General features: G+C 45.4%; 1 protein-coding gene across 2 annotated transcripts in view; it reads left to right on the top strand.

The window, feature by feature from the left end:
* RNF180 (ring finger protein 180) overlaps positions 1 to 21,300 on the top strand; it is a 160,096-nt gene that overhangs the window by 20,061 nt on the left and 118,735 nt on the right. For both annotated transcript variants that reach the window (XM_019517803.1, XM_019517802.1), the window contains exons 3-4: positions 1,232 to 1,318; positions 10,875 to 11,840. In XM_019517803.1, coding sequence (XP_019373348.1) covers positions 1,232 to 1,318; positions 10,875 to 11,840 — 1,053 coding nt within the window. The remainder of the gene's footprint in view (positions 1 to 1,231; positions 1,319 to 10,874; positions 11,841 to 21,300) is intronic.

Here is a 21,300-nt window from a genome sequence, read left to right as displayed (position 1 = left end):
TAGGTAGAGGGTCATACCCAGAGAGTGGTAGTAGATGGGTTGGTATCAGTCTGTAAGGACATGGGCAGTGGGGTCCCACAGGACTCGGTCCTTGGACTGATACTCTTCAATGTCTTCATCAGTGATTGGACGAGGGAGTGAAGTGTACTCTGTCCAAGTTTGTGGATGATACAAAACTGTGGGGAGAAGTGGACACACCGGAGGACAGGGAACAACTGCAGGCAGACCTGGACAGGTTGGACAAATGGACAGAAAACAATAGAATGCAATTTAACAAGGAGAAATGCAAAGTGCTGCACCTAGGGAGGAAAAATGTCCAGCACACCTACTGCCTAGGAAATGACCTGCTCGGTAGCACGGAAGCGGAAAGGGATCTTGGAGTCCTAGTGGATTCCTAGATGAACGTGAATCATCAGTGTGACGAAGTCATCAGAAAAGCTAACTGTACTTCAGCATGCATCAGCAGATGCATGACAAACAAAACCAAGGATGTGATACTTCCCCTCTATCGGGCGCTGGTCAGACCGCAGTTGGAATACTGCATGTAGTTTTGGGTGCCACACTTCAAGAGGGATGGGGATAACCTGGAGAGGGTCCAGAGAAGGGCCTCTCGTACGGTTAAGGGCTTGCAGGCCAAGCCCTACAAGGAGAGACTAGGGCACCTGGACCTCTTCAGCCTCCGCAAGAGAAGGTTGAGAGGCGACCTTGTGGCTGCTTATAAATTCATTGTGGGGGCGCAGAAGGGAATTGATGAGGCTCTACTCACCAGGGCGCCCCTGGGGGGTCACAAGTAATAATGGCCACAAGCTAGCAGAGAGCAGATTTAGATTGGACATTAGGAGGAACTTCTTCACAGTTAGAGTGGCCAAGGTCTGGAATGGGCTCCCAAAAGAGATGGAGCTGTCCCCTACCCTGGCGGTCTTTAAGAGGAGGTTGGATGGGCATCTGGCTGGGGTCATCTGAACCCAGCACTCCTTCCTGCCTATGCAGGGGTTCGGACTCGATGATCTATTGAGGTCCCTTCCGACCCTAACATCTATGAATCTCTGGATTTTGCTAGTATATTCATAAATAAGTTACTTTTCAAATGCTTTTTTTTAAAAAAAAAAAATGTTGTCTCTCCTTGCATACTTTTAAAATGCTTTCCTTTTCAGTTCATTTTAAAGGCTATATTCAAAGAGAATACATACATGAATGTTGATTAGCAGTGGAATGTTTCTTTATTTAACAGTTTTCAACTGATGCTCAGAATACTTGTAATGTCTGGCACATGAACTTAGAAGACCTTCCTGACTGGGTAAAATGTGCTATTGAAAAGGTAGGTCCATGGTTCCTGATACTTGATATTCTATGGGAGAATTAAAAAAGCATATTAGTAGGTGCATCATTTTTGTTTGGGAGTAATGTCTGTGCAAACTTAATTCTTTTTATTTGGGCATTTGGCCTTTGGATACCAACCATTTTTTCCACATCTTTCTTTTTTATTCTACAGGATGAACAATGTTCAATTAGGAAACAGTAATTTATTATTTTGTTCCATTTTCCTTGCTTAGTGTAATGTCCCTTGGCTTTATTTATTATACACAGAATCATAAAATCACATGGTAATAAGGGACTTCAAAAGTCATCTAGTCCAGGGTTGTCCAACTATATGCAGCCCATGAGCTGCATGCTGACCCCTTGTGCCACATGTAACCCAGCAGCTGTCAGCTGACAGCCCTGATCTAGTCCAACTCTTAAATATTTATTTACTTGTGGACCTTTCTCTAGTTCATCCTGCTATAGTAAGTGAATACTTTAGAAACCTTCCCAGAGCCCTGGAAAGTGAGAAGGTATTTTCTTATTTATGAAATTTCTACCAATTTTAGGTGCCTTATCAGAGAAGTCTAAGGTCTAATATTTCTTAGAACTTTGAATTTTGCAGCACTTTATGTATTCAGAAAGAGTGCTTATTGATTTCAGTTGCAGCTGTGGACATTCAGCACTTCAGCATAATAGTTTATACCATTTTGGGGCATTTACAAAACAAGGTGTTCTCAATTAGTGAAAATCAAGCTGGAAAAACAGAGATCTTGTCACATGACATGATTTTGACATCACATTAGCTTCCTATAGGGTGACCATCATAGAGGACAGTACGGTTGTCCTCTGTCCTCTATTGATACAAAACCGGACACCTTTATGTCCTCTATTTTTCTCTTAAGGAGAAAAATTAAGGACATAAAGGCATCGGGTTTCGTATCAATAGAGTACAGAGTAGCAAAAAACTGGCATATCCTTGATGATGGCCACCCTAGCTTCATACCACTGAACTTTTGGCAGTTGAGCTAACAAAATAACTGATAGCATCAGTAGCTTGTTAATCTTTGTGTCAGGGGTCTGCAACCATTCACTAACAGCAGGCCAAATTAACCCAGCTTGTTCCTAAAGCAGGCTGGAGGTAATAATTGTTATTTTTCATCTCTAGATAAAGCATTTCCACACACAATTTGCCTACAAAAGGATATATAAATTTGTTTTGTTGTGGTTAACAGGATGGATAAAAAATCCCTTAGTGGTTTGGATCCAGCCTGCAAGCCATAGGTTGCTGACCCTTGCTCTCTGTGGAGCAGTACTAGAGAATGATGAGTCACACACTTTGCCAGAGGGTTTTAGAGATATGTGCTAGCAACAAAAGAATGGTGAGACTCAAGGATCTTGACCCTTCTTCCTGTTTCCCCACAAGCCTGATCTTTTGCATCTCATCACTTACAATCTATCTCTCTTTTAGTCCTAACCTTTGTCTTGGCCCCATTCTTCTTACAGGCCAAGTTCTGCTCTCCATTCCTTAGGCTTCTTAATGTAGTTCCAGTCTTCTTCCTCAGCCTGTCCCAGTCTCCTCTCCTATCTCCTTATGCAGTCAGTTTATCCTTTTCCTCCCCCGGTTAAAGTCATCTTCTCCCCGTCCTTCAGTAGAAATGGACATCACAGGATATCACATTTGGGCCTCCAAAATTATGGCAGCGCAAATGGCAAGCATAGAGACTTCTCCACTCTTTGTCACACTGCATCTTTGGCTGTGACAAAATGTAGTGATAAATAGTGCCACTTTGTTGCAGTGGACGTCTATTTGCTCTGTCAGGATTGAATAGGCAGCTTGGAACGTCCCATGTTCTCCAGCTGCCCTGAGCATGGACAAGCTCAGTGGCTTGATGGCCCTGACCCTACATGGTTTTTCTCTGTAAGCAGGGAAAGTCAGGGTGCTCCAGGATCTCCAGAAGCACATCTCCATAAGCAGGAAAAGCCCACACAGGTCCCAGCATGGTAACACAGGACCTGGGGAATCCCCGGTTCCCCATGCCTCCACATTGAGACCTGCATGACTCTGTGCCTCTGTTTGAAGAACGAGTCAGTGCAGGACTTAGTGTGGGTCGCAGTATAGAGGTCTGGGGTGCTGAGAATTCCCCATGTTCAGCACCTCCGTGCTGGGATCTGTGCCAACCTGTTCTTCACATGGAGGCACAGGTCACAGGTCCCTCTGTGGAACCTAAGCCAACCCCTGGCTCCACAGGATCTGGTGTAGTTGTGTGAAGGAGGCAAGGGGCAGCAAGGTACACAGGGGTTTCCTGGGGAAGGGGAACATGTGGCTTAATGAAGTGAATCAGCTGTGGTAGGATGCATCCCACCAGAGCTGATCTTCTTTGTATGGTGACCTCTGTTTTTACCCCTTGACTCCTTGTTCTAGTCTCTCTCCAACCAATTTTAGTTCTCTTCTCATTGCTGTCAGGCAGGCAGGTAGGCTACCAAGGAGGTAGCCCTGAGCTGCAATGCCTTCTCTCTGTGATCAAGGAAGGACCATGGCTGTGAGTTAACCCTTTGTTGATTGTATGTTTAAGTGATTGCTTTGTCATGGATATTGTTCTTGTGGTGACAAGTTTGCTCTAGGAAAAATAAACTACTGAGCAACAACCAACCATACATGGTGGAGAACACAGGCATTCTAAACCTCAATGCCAGTTCCAGTCTCCATGGAGACCAGAACCCTGGTAAAATGTCTGGAGGGACTGCAGCAGCAGCAGCTGTTTCAGCAGCTCCAAACCTAGTAACAGTAGTTCCAGAGAGCAGCAGCAGCAACTGCAGCAGTTTGAGTGAGAGCAGCATCAGTAGGAGTTCCTGAAAAAGCAGTTGGGTGCTTGTCAGACCTCTATCACATTGTTGAATCACCAGGTTCCCAGAAGTTAGAGAGAAGAGTACTCACAGTGAAGAGCCTGGCAAATGATCTGGAGGATTTTCTTGCCATGTTTGAAGTGGGTGGTAGAGGTATATCAGTAGACACAGGACACATGGGCTGTGTGGGTGGTCCCCCTGTTAACTGGGAAGACCCAGGCTGCTTATTGGGCTATGGGAGAAGACTCAGCAATAGACACTAGAGCCCTCAAAACAGCCATACTGACTCATGGAGGAGGCTTATCACTGACAGTTCTGGTTGGAATCTTGGGGTCCAAATGTACAGCCCCAAGCTATGGCTCAGAAGCTAAAAGATGTATGCACCTCATGGATAAACCCAGATATTTGGTTGGCTGCAGAGGTCATGGAACTAGTAGCATTGGAACAATTCTGTGCTATTCTTCCAGTAAAAGCCCAAAGGTGGTATCACTCGCTCCAGGGTGGTCAGCCTGGAGGAAGCCACACTGGAGGATAGAGGACTTCATGGTTGTGGAGTTAGATGGCTGGGAACCCTGGGAAAACTGGCAGCCTATGGGCCTAAGGAAGCTGGGGCTCCACAGCAAACCAGCCAGGGGTCTAGGGAGGCCTCTGGTAGGGGCATTATCTCTATATCCAAGGCCTCAGACTGGAGGACAGCTTTTGAGTGGGGGGCCTGGAGAAGAAGGCCACCTGGGGCATCTCAGCAGGTGGAGGAATGCAGGTATTGATTATATGCTTCCCATGCGAAATGAAGGGGCACAGATACAGGGATTCCCACAGATGGACTATGGATACTCCCATGCCTTGGTCTCAGAGGCAAGACTAGAGAGCCCAGACCTGAGGAGATATGTGATCCCTGTAAATATAAGGGATCTCCATGTAGTAGGACTCATAGACTTGGGCTCTGGGCAAACATTTGCATGTGAGCAGTTTGTGAGTCCAGCAGATGTCACAGTAGGTGAATGTGAGCACGTCACATGCTTTCCTGGATATATCTGACCATACCCCATTGCCCACCTGAAACTGACCATCAGGGGAGAGGAAGAGCTTGTAAGAGCTGCAGTAGCCTGCCATCTAGCCTACCCTGTGGTGGTGGGGGTGAGATGAGACTGGGGCTTGATGACCAAGCTGATCTGGTTGGCCCAGAGAATGTATAAAGCCCAGGTGGATGGACCCCAGTCTCACAGAACCAGAACTAGGGGAGATATTTTCCTCTTTAGACCCATAATTTTTTGGACCAGAGTTCAGGTCATGTTGAGAATGGCAGCAGGTCAGGTGGGAGGCCCTTACCAACCAGAGGAAACACTCAGGGTGCAGTGGAGGATCAGGGGACCTCTGGCATTCATCAAGAGAACAGATTAGATCAGGTGGGGAAGGTTGGTTTCATCTGGGGTCAAAGGGAGGATCTGGTATATGCCCCACAGTGTAGCTGGTTGGGATGGGCCAATGGGGCTATAGTAGATGCATGCTTAGCAGCCCAGGACCCCCATTTTGAGCTACAGGGGGACCTCTGATGAGGGTGACCAAAGACAATGTCACCAGGGCCTGGCAGTTCCAACTGTTGGACCCAAAGCAATATTGTAACCAGGTGTTGAAACATGACATACCCTGGGGGTGCCATTTGGAGGCAGAAAATATGCAGGATAGCATGCTGGCGAGGTTTTTTTTTTGGCTTGGAATATACCAGGAAATTAAAGACTATGGTGCATCCTGCCCTTAGTGCCAGCTGTTTGCCCCCAGCTCGTCCATAAGGCCCCCCCCCCGGTGCCCAGCCTGCTGGTTGGTATGCCTGTTGAGGTGGACTTAGTGGGACCACTGGAACTAAGATCAAAGGGGATCCAGGTTCCTTTTTGGTAGGGGTGCAATGACAGAAAATTTTTGGGCTGATACTGATGGCTGATTTTTAACAAGCCATATCAGCCCATACTGATCTGACTGACAATATGCAGCCTGGGAGCTTGAAGAGCAGCATCTGGCTGGTAAGTCTGTTGTGCCGGAAGGGGCAATGGGGAAGGGAGGGAAAAGCCTTGGGGGGTCAGATCAAGGCCACCATGGTGAGGTAGGGAATGGGACTGGGGCAGGGGAAGGGGTAGGGGCAGGTGCTGCTCAGCTGGGGTGGGGTGGGGCATGGGATGGAGCCGCAGCTTGTCCGGGGGTGCAGAAAGGAGGGGTACTTCCTGCTGCTATGCGCAGCCCAGGTGGGCACCCCAGCGTGTGTCACCCAGATCTGTGTGTAGGGTGAGAGCAGGCTGCCACTGTGGGCTGGGGCCAGGGCCAGTTCTGGGTTCTTCCCAGTGGGGAGACTGCGCTGGGCTGAGCTTAGGGTGGGTGGCAGAGGTGCTGGGATGGGGGCTACCACAAATTTTGTGGTGGCTGTAGCCTCCCCATAGCTCCCCTCCCAGCACTGCTGCTGCCTGCCCTGAGTACAGCCCCAGCTCAACCCTTCCACTGGGAAGAGCTTGGCACAGCCCCAGCCCACAGTGGCAGCCTGCCCTTGCCCCTGCACAGATCCGGTGGCACATGCTGGGGTGCCCCTTCCCTCCTTGGATGCACGTACTAGCGGGAGCCGCCCCCCCCATGTGCCCTGGATGAGCCACTTGTGGCTCCGTCCTGTGCCCTGGCCCGGCCCCAGCCCCACTTTGTCCCTCTCTATGAGGACCTTGATCTGCATCCCCCATGCGCCTTCCCTCTCCCGACCCTTACCCCACAGCAGACTTAGCAGCCACATGCTGCTCTCCATGCTGCCATGCTGTGCTCCTGGCCACGTGCATGCTGCGCTGCAGCTGCTCATGCATGGGGCATTTATCGACGACATTATTGGCCACGTCAGCCAAAAAAAGCCAATTGTTGATAATATCAATTTTCCTCATATTGTTGCTGATATGATATGGGACCGATGTATCAGGGCACCTCTACTTTCTGGTCCTGGTCAATTGTGCCACCTGCTACCCCGAGGGGGTGGCATTCTGTTCAGCATCAGCACGAATGGTGGCCATGGAGCTACTACAGATTTTTACCAGGTGAGCATTCCTAAAGACGTTTTAATGGACCAAGGTACAGCCTTCATGTCCCAGTTACTATTGAAGGTTTATTTGGTCAAAACTTCAGTGTATCATCCTCAAATGGATGGCCTAGTTGAAAGTTTTAACTGAACACTGAAGGGGATGTTGAGGAAATTTGTACCAGAGGAGCTGAAGAATTGGGATCAGCTGTATTTTGCCTTTTGAATTGTGCTATGGGAGGCAGCTTTGGGGTGTGCTAGACCTCCTGCAAGAGTCCTGGCAGGTCCAGGGAACTGTGATACAAAACATAATGTGGTAAGTTTTGAAGCTGCAAGAGAGGTTACATCTGTTTGGGGCCCACATAAAGAAAAAACTTGAAGCAGCCCAACAGGAGCAATAACAGCAATATAATAGAAGAGCTCGGCTCTGTGTCTCCCAACCAAAGCATTGAGTCCTACTGTTACCCCCCTTCTCTGAAAGTAAGTTACTGGCAAAGTGGCAAGGACCTTTTGAGGTCCTGAGGAGGGTAGGGCAAGTAAATTATAAGGTTCACCTGGTGGAGAAATGACAAAGGTCACAGATTTACCACATTAACTTGATAAAACCCTGGAAGGCTCAAGAGGCCTGTTGTGGTCTCTCTGGAAGCTGATCTAGGAATCCTGGATCCCCTCCCAGATCTGATAAAGGGCCTCAAACTAGGGGAGACATTGACCTCAACTCAACAGGTGAAAATAAAGGGCCTTATGGTGGAATTTAAAGAGATGTTTACCAGGAGTCTGGGCTGGACTACATTAATAGAACACTAGATTATCCTCAAACTGGGCTGAACAATTCGAAAGGGTCACTTGCAAATCCCCACCAGGAAGTTAAAAAGATGTTGGACTTAGGGATGATTGAGGAATTGGGGAGCGAGTGGAGTAGCCTGATTGTGTTGGTGGCAAAGCCCAACCACACCATTTGGTTTTGCACTGACTCTGAAAATCAACACATTTTCAAAATGTGACGTGTATTCTATGCCCCAAATCGATGAGATGGTGGACGGAATCAGTAACCCCAAGTATATAAGTACCTTGGACCATGGGTTACTGGCAAATGCCTCTGGATCCAGCGTGAGGGCCTGAGAGCCCAGGAAGCAGCTGTGTATGTGACCTGAGGGTCCTGGAGTCCAGAGGCAGGCTGGGAGATGACTTAGACACTCCAGGAGCCCAGAGACAGGGGCTGAAAGTAGTGGGGAGCCCAGAAAGGGTCTAAGTAGAAAGAATGTCAGATGACATAATAATTGAATGATAACCTCTGTGAAGCTTGGGGCATGGTAAAGGGCAAGAACGGAGCCACGCAATTAGCCCTGAGCCACAAAGGTTGTTTTGTTATGGACTTTTTTTTTCTTGTGGAGACAAGTTTTCCCCAGGAAAAATAATGAACTGAGCAACAACTTGCTACGGAGCTTTTTAAAGAAAGGATTGCCAGAGCATTTTTTTAATATTACAAAACAGCAAGTACATCTTTTCCCCTTATATTGGATGTGTTCAACTCCTGGCCCATAGGCCAAATCTGTGGGGCTTCCCATGGGTCAGGAAATTTGATGGCCAGGAAACAGTAGCAATTGATACTGCCATCCCTCCCCTGCTGCCAAATCCCCAAGCCCTGTGTTGCAGGTTTGTGTCTGGGACATGTCCCCTCCCAACCATGGCTGGATTGGGGCGGGGCTGTCCCCGCCCTATTCTGTGTGGCCAGATTGCGCCCACTGGCAGGATCTATCCCACAGATGGTTCAAGCAATGTCCATCTGGCTCACAGGGCAAAAAGGTTGAGCACCACTGCTGTATATCATTCTCTGAAACTACTGATCTGATTTTTTTGAAGCTTTTCAGAATATTCACCCAGAGGCAAAGCACCATGGAGAATTTCTACCCAGATGATTAAAGTGCAGGTGTACTGGATTGCTTATAGTTATAAGCAGTTGAAAACAGGGTGTTGTAATGGGAAGTTCTGGGCTGCCTGCTGTTAACTCCCCTTAAAACTTTAGGAACTTGCCTTAGGGCCTTATCACATATTCACTTTCAACAGTTGAAAATTACTGGAATGTTGTGATATATTAGAGTTGGAATGTGTTAGGTTGGTATCATACATTCATTTGTAATCATTGCAAATCACTGGGTATAGTTACCTATCAAAGTTAGAACTTGTTAAGGAGATAACCCTCACCTGTAAGGGAACCACTTTGCAACTCTAAGGGTGAAGTTACATGTTACATTTAGACCATGCTAAATCTGTGAAATTTTAAGCTGTGTTAAAGTTAAATGAACTGCAAGCAGTTTCACATTAAGGGTTAATAACCTTTTCTTGCTTGCACATCTCTGACTTGCCACTAGAGGGCTGGGGAGCAGGTGCATGGCTAGGAGCAAGAGTTTGTGGGCTTGATCTTTGCTCTTGGGGCTGGGAGTGGTGCATCCTGGGATGCTGGAGGACTGCAAATTGCTCATTTTATCTTTGTGGTGCTAGGTAGCAAAGCTCACAGTTAACCTTTGCCTGAAGTGGCAAACTTTGAGACACTCAGAAAGCACTTAGTATGAATGCTTGAATTTTAAGTGCCCTTAGTATGGTCCAGGTATAATGTGTAAATTCACCTTAGAAAGCACTTAACACGTTAAACTGCTTGAATGTGTGGGTGCTTGAGTTTTAACTGCAATTAGTAAGTGTTCAGTTGAATATGTGACACCACCCTTGGTAAAGTCTCTAGCCAAATGTCATATAATCATTCAGGCTACAAGTACTTGCCCAAATAGTTCCACTGAATAGGAAGCTAAGAGTGTGACTGCTCCCAGCATATTGTAACTTTTACACTGCTTGACATTCCACATATTTAGCATGGTCCAAATGTGATATGTAACTTCACTCTAATATATACTGAGCTGATTTGCTCTCTTAAGTAAAGTTGTGAATGTAAATGTTTGCAGAATTGGAACCATAGTACATCTTGTCTTAAGGAAGAAAGTGCTGACTTAAAATTATAAACAATATTTCAATTTTATGAAACCTAGGAAAAGAATACTTTTATTAAACAATTCACTACATGGCGAGTTTGTTATGGTACCTGCATGTACTCAGTTTCACTTTTGCTGATGTCAGCTCTCTTATTAATTTCTCATTTTTGATTATTTGTTTATACATCATCTAGCTACTGAAAGTATAAAATATACCATTTGGAATTTGTGTGATAAGTGAAACAAAAGCTTTATTCATTTTTGTGGGAAATCATCTCCCAATGTGTTTAGTAGGCAAGAAGTGTATTGACACCCAGAAAACTAAACTGTGAAATTGTACTAGCTGCTAATTCAAGATTAGCACTGTAAACTAATTTAATTTTTTAAGGAGTCTAATATCTTATTAGTGATACAGTACCTATCTGCAAGCTGCCTTGGCACATTTAAGAAAGTTTTTTAATCAGTTACAAATTGAAATCTGTGGGGGTTTTTTAGTGTTTTTCATGTTTGTATCTTTATATCAAAGAACATTTTCAGAGATCTAATTTTATTTATTTACATTTGATATTTTTGTGCTAGCCCATCTGTTTTCTATACGTCCTTTTACCATAGGAGAACAGGGAATCTAATAGATTTTTTTTTCTTTATTTTGGTTTACAATGACTTTATTGTTTTGTTGTTTTTGTTTTTCCTTTCATTCTTAGGCACAGTGGACGATTGGAAAACTGAACTGCCCATTCTGTGGGGCCCGTCTGGGGGGCTTTAACTTTGTTCACAACACAAAATGTTCCTGTGGTCAATCTGTAAATATACATTTCTGCAAGAGTCGGACTGATTTTCAGCCAGCTTGTTCAATTAAACTCCCAAGATCATCAGTAAAACACTTGTCACTTTGTAAACCTCAATCTGGTTTTAACAAGAAAATCCAACACAAAGTGACAGGTGGAACTTTGGAAATCAGAAATCCAGGGATTTCATACATGACCAAAAATTATAATGGAAGTGGAAGATTAACAGAAGCACTTTGCCTAGAGGTGCAAGCAACCAACTTTGATATAAATAGTAGAAAACCACACTTTAAGGTGTTCAATCAAAAAAAGAGTCTTTCAGCTTCCTGGCCTGTAAATGATATACACTTGATAAAAGTTTTTCATAGAAAATCACATAGTTTGGATTTGAACATCAGAGAGAAACTCGTTTTGTTGCCTAATTTATGTGGAACTTCAGGTAATGGACCTATTTATCACAGGCAAAATGATACACAGCCCATTTACCCAAGCAGTAATTTGCAATTAGAGTCCAGTAGAGAGAATTCCTTTCAGGGCCTGTATAGTTTTGATGCTGATGAACTGTCAAAAAGGTTTTCAGTTACTTCCTGTAATGCATTAACACAAAGGGGGACAGAATGTGAATGTGGTTTCCAAGCAGCTGAACAGTGTTCTGGGAGTGCCACTGCTGACCAGCTACCTTTCGTGATGGATCTGTTTCCATCTGCAAATTCTGCAGAAGATGACGACACTGGACAGGAGAATATCACACCAATTGATCAGGAACCTGCCAGTATCTCCTTAGTTACTGTCCATCAAAAAAAGCTAAGCAAAAGAGAGAGAAACAAATTGAAGAGTTTGAGGAGAAAACAAAGGAGGCGCGAGAGGTGGCTACAGAAGCAGGTGAGTTTAAAAATGAGATTTGCTTTTTGCTCTGTAAAGTTTGGTGTATGAACAAGTATTGAATTCTTAAGAGATTTTTTTTAAACTGTTGTGTTTTAGTGCTTTTGAAAAAATGATTGTCCTATGCAGAGTCAAGGAAATAAGAGTTGCAGAACCTTCTTACATATTCAGCTTTGCCAGTTTAGTCTAGTCTGTATTTGTAGCAAGACTGCTCTTTCATTACATAGTCAACTCTTGAAAAACAGAGATTTCAACTCTATTAATTTCTGTTTAGATTTCTTGAGCTACAAACTGGTTACAGATAAACTTAGATTGGGAATTCAAAGATTTATAACTATTGAGAGAGAAGTTTTGGTGTAGTCTTTCAAGCAAAGTGGTGGAGGAAAAAAATCTGCATTAATAAGATTGAACTGGTTAAGTTTTTGAAAGGGGTGATAGTATGGGGAGTTGTGGCTTATCAGTGAATGTTTGTGATATGTGAAGTCTTGTCCTTGCAATACTCACACTGGTAAATATAGGTAGCTTGTTCGTAGTGTGGAAGATACTTGGTATTTCCATTCATCTGGGCTTGTACTGATTGTCAATTGGGGCCAGATTTTTTCAGCCTTATGAATGCTATGTGCTTCTGGTAGTTTCTTTGCATTCTTCTGAAGCATTAAGACAGTTTTCTTGCCTGTAACTGGTGGTTTTTGACTGGGGTGCACCCAGTAGGTTCATTGTGTAAATAATAGCCTAGGACTGGACTCAATGCCCAAGACGGCCATTTCCAGTCCTATGTCCCTTGTGCTCTTGTGTGTGAAGTGATACAGAACAATAGAAAACATTTGATGAGAGACATGTGGAACTACTGTAGGTCTAAAAGAAGTAAACATTTCTAGTAAAAATAATAATTTTAATTTTATTAAAATCTGAGCATTAGCTTTGCTGAGAAACCTTTTTTCAGTAACTTTTCTGTAGGTACTATTATTCTGTTGAAGTCCTTGTTCTTTAAATAACCTCAAATTTAGGGAAGAATTGTCTACTGTCATATGTCAAATTATATCAAAATTGCATTTGGTAAGGATTTTAAAAGTTGTACTAATAATGGAAAACAAGTCTTACAATCTTTTAGTTGGAGAAATCTACCTTCAATCCATATTTCTGCCTGCAGGAGTCTAATCCATCTTTCATAGAATCATAGAAAGTTAGGCTTGGAAGGGAATTCAGGAGTTCATCTAGTTCACCCCCCTGCTTAAAGCAGGACCAGCCCCAACTAGATCATTGCAGCCAAGGCTTTGTCTTGCCAGGTCTTAAAAACCTCCAAGTATGGAGAGTCCGTAGCCTCTCTGGGTAGCCTGTTCCAGTGTTTTACTACTCTTCTAGTGAGAATATTCTTCCTAATATCTAACCCAGGGGTTTTCAGCCTTTTTGGGTCAGTGTACCCCTGGTAGCTGGATGTGGAGCAGTGTACCCTGGTGGCTGGATGCCAAGTGGGGGGGGGTGCTGAATGTGGAGTGGTGGCAGCCACTGTGTGCGACCTTCCCTCCCCTTCCGCCCCCCCCTGCATCTGGCTGGGCGCGTGTTGCCTGCGCGGGATAGTGCATGGTGGCACTCTGTCCCCACCCACCCATGCTTACTCCCTAGGGCCTTCTCAAGTACACCCAACCCCTGATCTAACCTAAACTTTTCTGGCTACAACTTGCCACTGTTACTCTTTGTTCTGTCACCTGCCACCACTGAGAGAGTCTTGCTCCTTCCTCCTTCAAACCCCACTTCAGGTACTTGAAGGCTGCTATTAAATCCCCACTCAGTCTTCTCTTCTCCAGACTACATACGCCCAGGTCCCTCAGCCACTTCTCAGAAGACATGTGCCTCAGCCCCCTCACCATTTTCACTGATCACTGCTGGACTCTCTCCAATTTATCCACATCCTTTCTGTAGTGGGGGCCCAAAACTGAACACAGTACTCCAGATGTGGCCTTACCAGTGCTGAATAGAGGGGAATAATCACTTCCCTTGACCTGCTGGCAACACTCCAGTGCAGCCCAGTATACCATTAGCCTTCTTGGTAACAAGGGCACACAGTTGGCTCGTATTCAGCTTATTGTCTTTTGGCTCATATTTTCAGCTTACTGTAACCCCCAGGTCATTTTCTGCAGAGCTGCTGCCCAGTCAGTCAGTGCCCAGCCTGTACTGATGTATGGGATTTTTTCATCTTAAGTGCAGGACTTGTCCTTGTTGAACCTCATGAGACTGCTTTTGACCGAATCCTCCAATTTGTCTAGGTCACTGAATCCAGCCCTCCAGCATATCTACTACTCCCCCCAGCTTGGTGTCATCTGCAAACTTGCTGTGGGTGCACTCTATCCCACCTTTCAGGTTGTTGATGAAGATGTTGAACAAAACTGTCCCCAGAACTGATCCCTGGGGTACTTGATTTGATACTGGCTTCCAAGTAGGCATTGACCCATTGATTACTATCATCTGATCCTGATGCTCCAGCCAGTTTTCTGTCCAACTTACAGTCCATTCATCCAGCCTGTATTTCCTTAGCTTGCCTGAGAGAATGCTGTGGGAGACAGTATCAAAAGCCTTGCTAAAATCAAGTTATACCACATCCACTGGTCTCCCAGCATTCAGAGCCAGTCATCTCATCACACAAGGTAATCAGGTTCTTCAGGCATGACTTGGCCTTGGTGAATCTATGCTGACTGTTCCTAATCACTGTCTTGTCTTCCAAGTGCTTAGAAAATGATTCCTTGAGGATCTGCTCCATGATTTTTCCAGGGACTGAGGTGAGACTGACTGGTCTGGATCTTCCTTTTTTCTTTTCTTAAGTATAGGTGCCATGTTTGCCTTTTTCGAATCACTTAGGACCTCTCCCTATCTCCATGAGTTTTCAAAAATGATGGCTAGTGGCTCTGCAATCACATCAGCCAACTCCCTCACCACCATCAGGTGCACCCCTTCCGTCCCCATGGACTTGTACGTATCCAGGTTTTCTAAATAGTCCCTAGCCTGTTTGACCACTGTTGGCTGCTAAGCTCCTCCCCAGACTATGTTGCCCGGTACAGTAGTGTGGGAGCTGACCTTACATGTGAAGACTAAGATGAAAAAGGCATTGAGTACTTCAGCTTTTTCTGCATCCTCTGTCACTAGGTTGCCTCCCCCTTTCAGTAAGGGACTCACACTTTCCCTGATCTTCCTCTTGCTACTGACTGCCTTCAGGAGTCCTATATAGAATTGTCCCTATTATGAAGTGAACCTGTTCTAATCCATTTCTGCTAACATGCATTAGACATTTCATTTGTAATTGATTAATTAAACCTTGTCCTTCAACTAGCAGTTTGAGAGCGGATATCTTTTTCAGTACTGTGACAAATGCTTTTAGAAATGCATGGGTCTATTCTCAAGGGATCAGTCTAATACATACTAAATTTAATGAAGGTATTTTTCCATGTTAGAATGCATGCTGCCAGTTATTTTAGTATATCAATGTATATCGCCATGCATTTTGTGTATTATGGTAAAGTGCCTGTTACAGTGTTCATAGTGGAATTAAAATACACCAGTCTTAAATCATGAGTTATAGCTATAGGGCATTTCTTTTGTATTCTGTAGGTTTGATTCATACCTGTACTGTATGACTTGCTACCAACTGTCTTGACAGAAGACTGAATAGCATGGAATGTAATAACTAAACTATTGTTTAACAGCAGGGGGCACCAAACTTCCTTTAGCTACAAAACAATGGAAAACAGTTACTTTTGTCAAAGAGGAGATTATGGTACAGAAAGCAGAAAAAAAAAAGTTTCATATAATATACTGTTAGAATGATGATAGATAAACACTTACTGTTTTAATGTCTAATGATCATAGGTTTTAAGAATAACAGTGGTGCTTGTTAGTATTGCTGTAGCTAAGAGTCTGCTAGCATGTCTGTTCTAAGCTTTCTTTTATGAGTATCTTGTTGTATAGCAGTATTAAATTTGCCCTAGTCTAAAATGTATAATAACTGGCTAAAAGGTCTCAGCTGGGAGAAATATCATCTTGCTTTGAGTTTTGTTTCACTTGGCTTCAGAATATTTTTAGTCAGAGGAATTACATGTAGTTTGTGTAGAAATTACAGCATCTTGATTGAAAAAGGTAGCTGAAATCCAGAGCAAGGAAAAATATTATTAGGCTCTTTAATTTATAACTTGAAAGATATGATTTGGGTTGAGGTTTCTTTCTTTTGTTTTATTTTTGGTGTCTTTTTCAACAAGATAGTGAAACTAAAAAGTGGCTTATAAAGTCAGTGATCAGTTTCATAAAATTGGTTTTTCATTATGCTACTGGTGTTAATTTAAATCTTTTTTTTTTAAAGTAAACCTAGGACAGATGGTCTTGTGGTGAAAGCACTGGACTCTGACTTAGGAAATCTAAATTTAATTTCTAGAGCTGCTTGAGTTTTGTGTGACCTTGTTCATGTCACTTGGAGGCAAAATTCACAAAGGAATGTAGGTATAGCAGGGCTGAACGTTCCTACCCCTCAGAATCAGATGCCCAGCTCAAGGTGCAGTATTCACAAGCTCAAGGAAGGTGACTAAGTTCTCTGAATTTTAGATGTGGAAAGTTACATGCCTAAAAGAGTATTCACTGTCAACACATTGACCTGATGATGCCTGAGCGGGTTAAGGAGAAATGCTAAAGGAAGTGTTTTCTACTTCTATCTTGGAGCAAAGCAACTGCGTGAGACTGGGATTTTACAGCCTGAAACACCCATGTAGACTTAAATGCTTAAGTCTATCCCCTTGTGTACAACCATCTCCTCTCTGGTGGTGGTAAGGATGGTGGCCTTTTATATAAATAGCAGCACAAGATGGGTTGCAGGCTCACACAAGTGTTTTGCCTCGGGTTTATGAGCTGCTTGATCCTCCCTGCTGCTGCTTCAGTCTGCAGCCTGCAGCCCTTCTTGGCCAATTGTTTGCTTACATTGCTGGATCATGCATATAGTGCCCCTTTGTGTGTGTGCATCCCCCATGTGTTCCCCCCCACACCTCCCTCAGCACCAAGGATAGGTGGAGTCCCACCAGGACTCTTTAATGAAACATTTGGACACTTATCTTGCTGGGAACCTTTGACCCTAGCTGACTTCCTGCCCCTGGGACAGGGGGCTCGATTCGATGATCTTCCAGGGTCCCTTCCAGCCCTAATGTCTATGAAATCTATGAAATTAAGCATGTACTGACTATGTCTACCCAGTCTGACCCTTCAGAGGCTTCAGTCACAGGGTTGCCTAGCTGGCAAATTGCAAATGGCCTGAGGTATAAAAAACTCATCTGAGTAGGAATGCTGGTGCCCCTGGGAATATGCAGTAGCTGAGCAGTAGGTGCCAAAGTAGGTTTTTTGGTACCTGAGCTGAGGGAGGTGGATTGGTTTTCTATGAATCGCTCTAAATTCTCCCTGAGTTCTTTCTTAAATGTTTAAATTCCTTTATTACCCTGATAGGTTAAAAGCTGACATAATAGTACCTTTTCTCTCTCCAGTTTTAGACAGTAAACTCTAAGAAAACTTTCACTTATTACATGTTTATATGGGGCCTAGGACAATGGACCTGAAGGCATCACTGCCTATTGTAGCAAGATGTAACTTCTGCTGGAGTTGTATCACTGTACATGGCAGAAAAAGGCCACTAGTTTTTTAACTACTGTGAATATCGAGCTGTCATTGAAATGATTCCCCAGCAGCATTTTAGAGTTACTGTTAAGTGCTTTCGCTTCTATTTGTAATCTGTTCCTAATGTTTTTTTGTGATGACACCCTTTGGGGCAATGTCATGATGGCTCTTTTGATTGTTTGACTCACATTTTATATCCCAGTGGTTATGCTGTCATTTTCAAACTGTAGATAACAAATCTTGCAGAACTGTCCAGGGATTCATCCAGCCTGGGCAAGAAGTCTGTTTTTCTAACGTGTTCTACCATGGAATGGCCATAACAGTTGTTCTACCATTGATGTTAGTAAAAAATAATTAAATTTTTGATGGGTCAGCAAAATGCTCTATTTGCTCACTAAGAGCAATTGAATAAGTAGAACATTTCAAGGCTGGCATGATATATCTGTGAATGTGTACTTACTTGTAGCTATTCTGTGTCTCTTGATTTCTTGTGTGATGATTTTGGAGTTTGATTGGGTTGTAGTCCAGAGGTGTTATTTCATATAACAGGCTGAATGAATCCTTAATATAGCACTATTGATTTCAGTAAAGATAGACCAAAAATCAATGCATGACTTATTTTCTAGTATATTAATTTTCTTGAGTGAAATATCTGTTGGCTTTTGTCATGGTTCTTATTTATATAGTTTGTAATACTTGTGCAGATGGAATGAAGCCAAACCCGCACAGCAGGAGTGTGATGAAACATTGTGAATTACCACTCACCTTCCAAGGGGATGTAGTGTGCATGGGCAACTGGTGCCGCCTTAGTCGGGGGGGCGCACGTGCCCCCCCCCCGTGACCAGTCCTGCTGACCGGAGGGAGCCCCTGTGGGTGATCCTGCGCACAGGGGGTCCCCTAGGGGAGATCCCGCAATGGACAATCACTGCAGCCTCTTCTGGGGGCAAGCCCTGTCCAATCACTGCAGCCACTCCCAGAATCAGCAACAATAGCAGTGATCAGCTGGCACTTGGGGGAGGCACTGGCGCTCTCGCCTGCCCCCCGCCCATCATTTAAGTGGTGAGTGTGGCCAGTCAGGGGGTGCACTGGCACTCTCAGGGAGTGCACGCACGACCCCATGCACCCCTTACATGTCATCATTGCTAGTGTGTGCTCTTCATAGATTCATAGATGTTAGGGACTGGAAGGGACCTTACCAGATCATTGGGTCCAGCCCCCCTGCACTTAGACAGGAAAAACTGCTGGAGTCAGATGACCCCAGCAAGGTGTGCATCAAGGCATTTTTTAAAGATGTCCAGGGTAGGTGACTGTACCACCTCTGGTCGGAGTCTGTTCCAATCCCTAGGCACAGCAACCACGAGCTGATCACCTTCACAAACTGCCATAAAGCTGGCAAGTTAGTCAGCAACACTGAAGTCCTTGACTTCAAGAAAGCTAATTTTGACAAGCTCTGGAGGCTTGTCAGTGAGGCCCTAAGGGACCATGACCCCAGGGGGAGGGGAGTTCAGGAAGAGTGGCTGTTCCTCAAGGCAGCGATCCTCAATGCACAAGCTAATTCTATTTCGTCTCGGAGGAAAGGCAGCAAGAGGGCACAGCAGCTCCCCTGGCTCTCCAGGGATCTAGCAGACCTCCTGAGGCTAAAAAGAAAGGCCTACAAAGGATGAAGGGTGGGATTCACCCCCAAGGAGAAATATTCTGCACTGGTCCGGTCTTGCAGGGAGCAAACCAGGAAAGCCAAGACTGCAACTGAACTCCAACTAGCTTCAAGTCTCAAGGACAATAAAAAGTTCTTTTTCAGATATGTGAGGAACTGGAGGAAAAGCAAGGGCAACATTGGACCCCTGCTAAACCAGATGGGACATCTGACAACTGACGCCCAAGAAAAAGCCAACCTATTAAATGGGTACTTTGTATCGGTCTTTCATCAGTCCCATGGGACACCCATGCCCATTATGGGACAGGGAGGTCCGGGTGAGGATGATCCCCTGCAGTCCATCAATGCTGACCTCGTGAAGGAACATCTTGAGAGGCTGGATACCTTCAAGTCAGTTGGCTCTGACAATCTACACCCCAGGGTACCCAAGGAGCTGGCGAGCATCATAGCCTAGCCCCTGGCATGGATCTTTGAGAACTCCTGGCGCTCTAGCGTAGTGCCCAAAGACTGGAAGAAGGCCAATGTGGTGTCTATCTTCAAGAAAGGGAGGAAAGTGGATCTGGCTAACTATAGGCCCATCAGCCTGACTTCTATCCCGGGGAAGGTCTTAGAAAAGTTTATTAAAGAGGCCATCCTTAATGGACTGCCTGACAACAACATCCTGAGGAACAGCTAGCACAGGTTTGTTGTGGGTAGGTCTTGCTTGACTGTGGGGGAGGAGAGGAGCCAGCGTGCTCTAAAACCCCACGCTGTGGCGCTAATAGAGCTGCAGTATGCCCCGCAGCACAAAGTCCCAGGGCTGGATTACTTACCATCCGCAGGTGTGCCCAGGAGGAGGGGCTCGCAGCAGCTCAGGGCCCCATAAAGGAAATGCCAAGTGCCACTGGCAGGGAGGAACCGGAAGCAAGCGGCGGCAGAGGAAAGGCTGGCTGGAACCCTCGGGGGCAAAGGGAAGTAGCCCAGCACCGAAGCCGGGTCTTCTGGGGTAAGGGAAACCCCTGCGGGTCCAGGAGCCGGGAACCTCTGGTGTTGCCATCCCTGCAACTGCAGATGCCGCAGAAGAGCGGTTTGTCCCGACGGGAGCCGGGAGCCGTATTTACCTTAATAGAGGAGCACAGCAAAGAGGTGAATGGACCTCAACAGTGCCTAAAGGGATCGAGGGTCCCCAGGGAGCCTGGAAAGGGACTGAAAGGCCCAAGGAGCACCTGAGGGAGGGCACCGACGTCCACAGCAGACAGGGAGACACCCAGGGGCGCCATCAAGGTGCTCAGGCTGCTCCCCGGTGGGTGAGAAACCCTAGCTGTTAACTTTTTGTTGTTATTTACCTTTTCCGTTGCAAAATCTGTTAACGAACTGACGAGGGACAGGCATGATGGGCGGTCCCTTTACTTTGGTGGAATGGGCGAGGGTGTAGGGGCGGCGGAGCCCTCGGCTACGTGGGACACCCCAAAGACCCCGGAGTCTCAACTTCGGACTGACACACGTCGGACAATAAACACTGAACCAGGTGATCATCAAAGTCGTGGCAGGTGGTCCGGACGTGTACAGCTGACGGGGAGCAACTCTGAGTGGGTCATAAGGGGGACGACCCTGAAGAAAGGGGCGAGGTTTGCCAAAAACAATAGACAGCAACCCCTGCCCCGGACATTGACCAATCTCATTTCCTTTTACGACCAGGTCACCTATCACCTGGACAAGGGAGAAGAAATTGATGTCATATATCTTGACTTCCAAAAAGCCTTCGATTTGGTATCCCATGATCACCTCTTGGTGAAACTGGCCATCTGTGGCCTTGGGTCCACCACGATCTGCTGGCTTGGAAATTGGTTCTGTGGTCAGACCCAAAGGATGGTAATAGACGGAAGTCAGTCGTCATGATGCCATGACCAGTGGGGTCCCCCAAGGCTCTGTCCTTGGACCCATATTGTTCAACATCTTCATTAATGATGTGGACATTGGAGTCAGAAGCGGACTGGCCAAGTTCGCCGATGACACCAAACTCTGGGGCAAACCATCCGCACCTGAAGACAGGAGGGCAATTCAGGCTGACTTGGACAGGCTCAGCAAATGGGCAGACGAGAACCTGATGGTGTTTAACACTGAAAAATGCAAGGTTCTCCACCTTGGGAGGAAAAACCTGTAGCATCCTTATAGGCTCGGCAGTGCTAC

Source organism: Gavialis gangeticus, unplaced genomic scaffold (assembly GCF_001723915.1).
Source record: "Gavialis gangeticus isolate Ggan-Ray unplaced genomic scaffold, GavGan_comp1, whole genome shotgun sequence".
NCBI classification, from domain to species: domain Eukaryota; kingdom Metazoa; phylum Chordata; order Crocodylia; family Gavialidae; genus Gavialis; species Gavialis gangeticus.
This window is presented reverse-complemented; position numbering and strand designations above follow the sequence as displayed.